The sequence below is a fragment of the Metarhizium robertsii genome, assembly GCF_000187425.2.
Source record: "Metarhizium robertsii ARSEF 23 chromosome Unknown MAA_Scf_3, whole genome shotgun sequence".
Taxonomy (NCBI): Eukaryota; Fungi; Ascomycota; class Sordariomycetes; order Hypocreales; family Clavicipitaceae; genus Metarhizium; species Metarhizium robertsii.
In genome coordinates, this window is record NW_011942171.1 from 818457 (window position 1) to 827349 (window position 8893).

Genomic DNA, 8893 nt, shown 5'->3' on the forward strand with positions numbered 1-8893 from the left:
CCTATCGGAGCACAGGACGTGCTAGGCTAGTTTCTAGGCTCATGACAGCTTCATGTACATCGCCGCCAAACCATCGTCAAATCACATGGCAAGGACTTCCCGCATCCTCGCATAGGGTCTTCTTGTTCGCTCCCTCCCGCTAGCAGACACAGAATGCACCGATGTCCAACCCCCATCTGACCCACAGACACCATCTAGCATTTCATCGGCTCAAAGGCGCTCTCGTTCGGGGCCCTCATCCCGTCAGCGGGAGTGTTGGGCAGTGGCCGTAGCCATAATGGTCAACCCTTGGTTTTTCTGGTCAGAATTCTCTCGCGCCCTCGCCAAGGCTGCTGCCGCAGTCCATCCTCCAGTAACCAAGCGATGGAAATGGCACAGGGGCGGCGGCAGGGAAAAACCCTTCGAAGGAGTCAAAGTCTGTCCGGCACCCCAGACAGCTCAGGAATCAGAGGCTGTCGAGCAGCTTGCCTTCAGGGAGAAAAACCTCCGCGACCGGCCACCGTTGTTTAGAAGAGCTTGTCTTCCAATACCCATAGCTCCTTGGTTCCGAAGGAAGCCATGAGGTCCGAGTGGACGTAGTGTCGAGACCTGCTTTGCAGAGGAATATGAACTCTCCAGAAGGTCTTCCTCTGTGCTGTTAGAGGTACGATAGCACCGCGCAGCGAAAAGCGCGGTCGGTGGCCTGCAAAATGTGACCCCACTATCGAGCTGCTAACAGCTTGAAAAAGTGAAGAATTTTTACAGGGGAGAGTTGTTCTATTACACGAAGATCAACAAGCGCTACTAAACCGGGTAGGCCGTACAAGCCTGGCGCGCTCTGTACTAGTATCCAGCCCGAGTAGTCATCGCTACTCGTTAAACAACTCACCTTTCCTTTGTCAAGGGAGCGGGAGAGGAATCCAGGTGTCGCGTTCGTTCCGCGAGGTCGTGGACAGACTATTTCAATGGCTTGCGTGGTATCATGTATAGACAGGAAGTGGTTTTTATGGCTGTCCTTGGAAACGAGCCCAGCCGTTGGGCGAACACCTGCTGTAGTCGGAGGAATTTACATAAAGAACTGCTCAAGGGGCTAACCGTGAGAGCATGGACGCGACGACTCCGTCGGTCGCGTTCTGCGGGGCTTACTAGCAAGTGGGGTTATGTAATCACTGTTGAAGACTAGCTAGCACGCCTCATGCCTACTCTAGGGCGCCGATAGGCGATACCAAATTCAATTCAATTCAATTCAATTCAATACGTACACATGTCAATCCATCGATCGGGTGCTGCTGTCGGCAAGTATTCGCGAATGATGCAAGCGCTTGTGCTGTATAATACAATCCTGTTAGTAATTTCTCTCTGAGCTGGAAGACTTTGAGGCTGAAGATACCATCGAGCGAAATCGACGAGCTGTTTCGGAGTGTCCGGACTCGAACTGCGACACACTATTTTTAAAAGTGGGTAGTGGACGTCGCAAGTCCAGTTGTCTTCATCATGATTTTCCTCAAAACAGCGACGGGCGCCGTCTGCAATATCACAAGCCTCCTTAGGTGTAAGTCTACTACCATCAGTCTCTGACTTCGCAAATACGTTCATATCAAGGTCGTTGTCGTGTCTAAATGCCTCGAACTAGGACAGGTCTGATCTTGGTGACAGGATGCCTTTCAGCGATCAATTTGTCTGATTCTCAGCAGCGCTCTTTCAATGGCTGAAGGCAGATTCTGAGTTTGAAGACCGCTTAGCTGTCGAGGGATTATTCCCTCTTCGGAGACTTGTAAGGAGGAGAATTTGCGGCGGGATGATGATTGCGAACTACTTCGGATGCTAGCGGATGACTTCGTAGGGGAGGAGGACGCGGTTCTCGGAGGCTTAGGTGGTGGCTTTAGAACTGTCGCAACCGGCGTCCGATCTGCATCATCCTGTCGCCTCCTCTTTGTTGGAGTCGACCATTCATCCATGGAGCTCGGGTCTGGTGACAGGGGATGGGTTCGCTTGCGTGATTGTTGATAAGATCTAGGTAGGTCAGGAACATCCTCGTGGTTCGCAAGAAGAATGAGAAGTGTCTTTTGCATTTGCATGCTGGTTGGAAAGGGGTGCATGTCCCTCTGTCGTTGCCTAGGAGACCACCCCGCTTTAGCGTCATGGTGGTCCCATTAAGCGTAAACGCATGGCATAGTAGCTGAAGAAAGAGCGCTATTGTCAATCACTTATACACCCGTAACAGCATATTGCAAACATACTAATACAGAACTAACTAACTAGTTGCCGATAGATTACTTAGTCAACTAGTTAACCCGAAATAATAAAAATAATGTGTAGTGGAGCTGGCTGCGACCCTCACTTTGCAGCGCAGGACATTCAGTACCCTTGCTGGATCTCCGTCCCCGCTCTACGCTTTAAGATTAAAATGCACAGGAGTAGTCCACTGTAGGTTCCGGTGGTGTTGTGGCCAACGGGGCCGAGCGCCATGCTTGATATTTCTCCGTCGTTAGGTTGAGCCGGGATGCGCCAGGTAGTAGTCTGTCAGGATGGGAATTCTTACTCAACAAATGCGTCTTGTCAGGTCTCAGGTAAGAGACGAAAGTAACACAGATGCATTGCATTCGTCGGCACCAGCTCGTCTTGAGCATGGCCATGGACAACTTCTTTGGGCATCTGGATTGCGAGCCCCCGTCGCGTTATTCCTACCCTAACCCATGTCGTCCGGGGTTCGCAAACCGACTTCACTAGATTTTCCACGGATTTGGTTAGAAGGGAACAGGATCTGACAACAAAGTTGTTGTAACCCAAATTGCTGCAGTTATCCATTTAGCCGGGTTTGTCATGTTTGACAGATTTTGCTGTTGCTGAAAGTGTACTGGGGGGAAAACTTATTTTCTTGGCCAAACCCGGCTGAGAACAGCTCAACGACTATCCCAGGTACAACTTTCATAGTGCGTCGCAGTGGCCATACTCAATATGCAAACGGACTTTTGTGCCAGACTGATAAGGTGAAATTGAATTGACACCGAAGTTGTCAAAACTCTTCAACGTAGGAACTTCAACTTGTAATCGTGACGGTTGAGTCTAGAACTTAAAACTCGAACTCGCTGTAGTCCGTCTCGTAGCTCACGCTCACACTGTCGCTGTCCTGGGAGGGCAACCCGACGAGACGGGCGGGAGACGAGAAAGTGTCCGGGAACGTGGCCACCGGCGACGGCAAGTACATGTTCATGCCAGTGCGGTTGGTGTACTCTCCGCACGAGATCCCGAACGGGTAGCAGCGTGGCTTGGTATCCTTAAAGGCGATCACGGTCACGTATCTCAACACGGAGGCGTCGCTGTCGGCATCGTGAGCGATGTGCGGGATCCAGGGCGCATACCTGTCCCTCAAGGCGGCGAGAGATGCACCCAGGTTCCTGCCCTTGATTACCTTGAACAACACCAACGTGTCCGTAAGCCTGTAGTCGGGCGGGTCGACGCCGTGCTTCATCATCATCCTGATCAACCGGATGTGGTCGTGGCTAGAACCGTTGTGGGCCGCGAGCATGATGTTGTTCTGGTTCTTATCCCCGCCCGTGTTCGTCTGGTGGTTCAAGTCGATCCACGCGATGAAGTCCTTGATCGCCCTAGCAGGATGGGCGGCGAAGATGGTCCAGAACGTCTGCGGGATCGCCCTCAGCATCGGGCTCGTGTTGGCCCTCACGCTGGTCTTGATGAATGAGCTGAAGGTCTTGTTATTCTCCGTGCACGCGCCTATCTGCTCGATCTCGCCGTCCTTGTTGAGCTCGAGGTTGTAGAAAATCAGGGTCATGTTGCTGAAGTCGGTCCTCTCCTCAGACCTGTGCGTAACCTCCTCGTTTCTGATATGGTCGAGGCAGTATGAGAACCCAGTCCTGAGCGTCATGGCGGGGAACTCCGCGGCCCCGGACGTCACCTTGCACCCTTTCTCCTGGCACTGCATGAACCTCCCGGCAACCTCGCTCGGGTCGGGCACCCTAAAAATCCCCGGGTTCCTGTGCATGTTGTCGTCGGAGTGCCCGTGCGGGATCGCGTTCCTGGTCGACGGCGGCTCAGAGCCCGACCTCTGGGTGCTGTCATCGTCGTCGTCGTCACTATTCCTCGGGTTCAGGTCGTGGCCCGTGAGCGCTGTGTCAAGCTCAGTCTCGGTGTCGGCCATATGGCTCTTCCTGCTGTGATATCTCTTGACCCACTGTATCGGCTTCGCCGTTGTGCCCCGGGTCTTGATGATGAACTTGCCGGCGTACGTGGACGCGGTCTTGGTGATGGCGGTGATCATAACTTTCCTGTTGGGCTCGGCTTTGGGTGACTTGTAGCTCGGGTACGTAATGATGATGAACTCGTGGCGCATCTTCATCTGCTCGGCCCCGTGCTTCTGAACCCACTCGAAGTTGCTCGGGTCTATGTTCAAGTCCGCGTTCCCGTTTTTGTACTAGTCGAACTCTTCGCAGCTGTGCCAGCTCAGGGTCTTCAGCGTGCAGTACTTGCACACCGTGTTCCTGCTCTCGCACATGTTGAAGTACGTGAACTTGGGCTCGTAGGTGTAAACTTTACGATCGGATCGTGTTCTTCGTCCGCAGGTGCAAGCTCTACTAGTTTTGTTTGCCGAGCCTTCGTCCAGTCCTGCGACCCGCACCTCGAGCTATCTGTCTACATGGCATGAGAGAGCCTCACTTAGTTTGTAGGCAAGGGGTGGGGTGGGTGATAGGGGAAGCGGGTGGATGGGCGCTAGGGCGGGGTGGCTGGAGGAGATGTGCCAGATCCGGGTATAAGTTGGTGTGGTAACAACGCAAGGGACATATTTACTTTCAGTCAATTTCACTTTTTTTTTTTTTTTTTGTTCGCCTCAGCACCTCCACACGGCTCCGAAACAAGCAAAAAGATACCGTATTTAACAGAAGCAGACTGAATCGACCATCATGAATACCCTTGGATTTTGTCTGGGAGTGGGGTAAAAGTGTCAGTGGCTTTTCACTCTGAATTCTTCGCTCAGAGTTCCAGGGCAGGGTTAGAGTCGCGGTCAGAGTATACGCTAATGCACAGAAAAGGGGCGGGCAAGAAGAGAGAATTCGTGAAGCCATCTCTGCCGGTGGCTCACATACCCCTGCATTCTTGATTCTTAGGGAGCGGTCCATCAGAGCGCATTCTACCGTATCCCAGAACTTCACGATGATGCTTCGATTGCTGTATCCACCTCAGGGTTTACCTACGATGAGCTAAGTCTTGAATGGCTGAATCGCTTTGACAAACACACGGCACAGAAAACGACGGGGCAATACAATAATCGATAGACACGCCTCACACCATACTGTGGAATTTATCCAGTACGCCGAAGACAACAGTATTATACTGCTTGGCTTGCCTCCACATCTTACACATATCCTCCAACCGCTAGATGTCGTCGTCTTCCAGCCATTGAAGCACTGCCATGCGAAAGCGTTGGACATCCTTGTATGAGATGGCTGCCTTCACATCACCAAGTCAGAATTCTTGGCTACAATCGAGTCAGTTCGAGGGCAAGCCTTCAAGGCCCCTCCCATTCAATCTGCGTTCAGGAAGACTGGTATCGTGCCTTGGAACCCACAGCCAATCCTTGATCAGATACGGGCATTACATCCAACCTCACCCCGAGAGGTGACAACCCAGCCACCAAATAACTTGTCATCATCGCCATTCGATAACCCGTATACACTACGGCACTTGAATAAAGTGGCCAGCAAGATTGAGGACCTCCAGGAAGCCTTAGAGGAGTTACAGCCAGCCCTGAAGACTGAAATAGACCAGTTTATTGTCGGATAAACTGCCTCTGTTGATTGAAACACGCAAGCATTTTACCACCAGCAGGGGCAAGTGGCAACAGTATTCCGAAAGTATTTAAATATGTTGAGTTTCTAGGCTGTAAGGGGGAGGACAAGAACAAGAACAATAATTTTATCAAGAAGCTTAGTTAACAATGAGTCTCATAACGTGGCATTTATACGCGGAGCCTTAGTGCAGTCGACCGAGCTCCGTCAGACCATGAATGACCTAGCGCATACCAAGACGGCCGAGGATCTCCGGAAACAACGCAAATCTGGAAATAATAGGCTGCTGTAGTCAAGGGGGAGCCATTACAGTATCTGAAGGCCGTCGAATGGTTCGGTAGTCTGAAAAAACGCTCTTGAAGCTGTGAGGCAGATGGTTCAGCGAGCGGCGATGAGGCACTGCAACGCTTTGAAAAGCAGTTTGAAGCCCCGGCGAAGGTAGCTAGGAAAAAGCTTGACGGTGTACTAGAACCAATGTGTATGTAGTTGACGCAGAGGGTTGTGGGCGGCATCTACGTAGGGGTGCAGCACTAAACCATGCCGTTCTCTCCGGCATGCCATTAGAGAACCTCGTTTTTGTTTCAAAAGCCGAGGATTTCGAAAACGGAGTGTGGCTACAACATTTAGAGCACCCAAAAGTATTCAATAAGGGGACAAACTTTGCATCATGTGCGGTGTGCATTGTTGGGGCCTAAGTCATGTTTCTCACAAATAGCATGCTCAGCGAGAAAAGTATCTCTAGCGGCTCTATTGGCGTCATCACTAATTTGTTTCCTGATAGAGGAGTTGAAGCTGCATTTCCTACTAAAGATGGTATTCAATAGGTTCTCCTGGCTTTGGCGCTATAGGGCCCCCGACCCCTTACCGCTGTGAACCCTGAAGGTGTACGAGGTAGCTAATGTAGTTTAGGTTATGTACTTGTATAAGACTTCGTCGTATTTTCAGACGAATGGGTTGGAGTATAAGCGTGTACAGCCTCCCATAATCAACGCATTTGCGTTGACAACCCACAAGGTTCAAGGCCTCTCGCTGCCATCTGTTACCGTCGGCATAATTTCTAACCTCTTCTGTGACGGACAAGCATATGTGGCGTTGAGTAGAGGAAAGGATCTCGAACAAGTGTCGTTGACTCACTATGTTCTTGAAGCCATTAAGGCAGACCCAGAAGCAATAGCTGAGTACGAAAGACTGGAATCCAAGGCTGAACAACTCCATAGACCACATTCTCAATGACCTTCGCTCCACCAACCATGAAACTTGAACTGTGATCTCCAACTCCCCACTCTTTCTTTCGTTCTAGTTCCACTGGCAATGATTATTCCCGATACAGCGTCCGGCCTGATCCGTTTCTGGTGAGATATGGCATTGCAGTTCTCACTGGATTGCGGCAAGGTTTGTACGTCGACATTGGCGACTTCAGAAGTCTGGCGCGCTCGACGGCCTGTATTCTTTTGGTTGCCCGTTATGTTGACCTCGAGGGCATGAAATCCTGTGAAAAGTCCTTGGCAGAACTCCGGGCCGACGCCTTTCGCAGCTTCTTTGGTTGTGGACGTGTTAACAAATTCAATGGTGCCCTTCAGTCTCCGGCGATGTGGCTTTTCTTGAAAGATTTCAACGCGCGAGAAGTCGTAGCCTTGGCCTTGGCTGTACCCCAACAGCCGAAGTATCTGTTTCGGAGCTTCTTCTGCAGAGACTTCTTTGGGGAGGACTTTAAACCAGACTATAACGCGGTTATTCCCTTCGGTGGACATTTCGCTTCCGTACAGCGGACTGCGGTACCTGCACTGTAGGATAGTCTGGACACCTCGTGGCTGGTAAATGGAGCGAGCTGGCCAACACTGGGACCAGCCTGACGATACAACTGTTCCATAAGGAACGGTGCTGCTTATTTGCATCCTGCTGAAGACTGAAATTGTCTTGGTGGAGTGGACGTCTACAACTGAGAAGCTCTACAAGGCGACAAGGTGTTCCGGATGTGAGGATGTGAAGTTGTATAATAGTCTGTAGCGAAGTGATGGCTCTGCACCGCTGATCCCCGTTTCTAAACACGCCAACGTCACCAACCGAAAACGGGGGCGAGTCCGCCACTAACGAGCCCTGCTATATTTGTTAATGAGGTGTCTTGGTCCTCGGCAAAACGCCACAATGCTCTTCATTAAGATCTCATTATGAGAGCTGTAGGTTGTAGCCTGCAAATCGGCCGCCATGCCAGGGTTAAACTCCTCGCAAGTTCCGCAGCGGAGACTGCCACCTTCTCGAGTTCTTTTGTCTGGTCCACCAAGTCATGTACGGACCCTCACCGGGGCTGATGGCCTGAATTTTGCTTAGTTATCGTGGTCACTTTATGTAAAAAGGGTAAGGTAAGCAAGAATGTGGTCGGGGAAGAAAAGATTCAAGCCCAGGAGACCCCGGGATCTGGCAGCGCTGGAACTATGGGGTCCTTTCGTACAGTAGGTTCGTCCCATTATCGTTGGCGAAAGCCACCAGCTTCGAGTAAAGGCCGCGGGAGCATTTGCTTTTGACTGTTTTGCTCTATAACTGGCCTAAACCGTCGATCGTGTTCAAGGTTGAGCCGTGGTTCAAGGGCTACCGACCGCAGTAGTTTCGATCGCACTCGTCGCACTCGTCGCACTTGTCGCACTCGGAAGGCGTGTGCTGGTGAGTTAAGATGCTGCTGCAGAGCTTGCTACCGAATAACTGGTCGCACTCGTATGCTGCAGCTTGAGCTGCTGGATTGAGATGTCGCTGAAGTGAATGTCGACCCGTCGGAGGCTCAATTCCAAGGCTGGCAGTGGTTTGGTTGCTGCTCTTTTCGCACGTTCTGCCATGCTAGTGGGCAAGGAAAGTTTGGCCTCGGAGCTGCGGCGGATTGAGGCTCCTCGACTTTTTTCAGCACCGAGGACCCTTTCCGGGCTTGATTGCCTGCTAGCCAGGCCCAAGCTTTCTCCATGCGCGCAATTAAACAGCCACAGCGAAGCTATCCGCGAAATTAACCAGCCACAGCGAAGCTGCAACGACAAAGCCCCCGCGTCGGCCCCAATGTTACTCATGAAAACTTCAATGGGAACACAGTGCCAAAAACTTTGAGCCGCCCAACATGCAAGTACGTG

The 8893-nt window shown here is 51.5% G+C and overlaps 2 protein-coding genes across 2 annotated transcripts; both read right to left on the reverse strand.

Annotated features, from left to right (window-relative positions):
• Positions 1 to 3052: 3052 nt before the first annotated feature.
• Positions 3053 to 4336, reverse strand: MAA_00423 (Ribonuclease H-like protein; the record flags this gene model as incomplete). The annotated part of the gene is made up of 1 exon (XM_007818421.2): positions 3053 to 4336. The coding sequence occupies one exon, from the start codon at positions 4334 to 4336 to the stop codon at positions 3053 to 3055; it is 1284 nt and encodes a 427-aa protein (XP_007816612.2).
• A 2673-nt stretch (positions 4337 to 7009) lies between these two features.
• MAA_10923 (Ankyrin repeat-containing domain protein) lies at positions 7010 to 7534 on the reverse strand (the record flags this gene model as incomplete). The annotated part of the gene is made up of 1 exon (XM_011412869.1): positions 7010 to 7534. The coding sequence occupies one exon, from the start codon at positions 7532 to 7534 to the stop codon at positions 7010 to 7012; it is 525 nt and encodes a 174-aa protein (XP_011411171.1).
• Positions 7535 to 8893: the final 1359 nt, after the last annotated feature.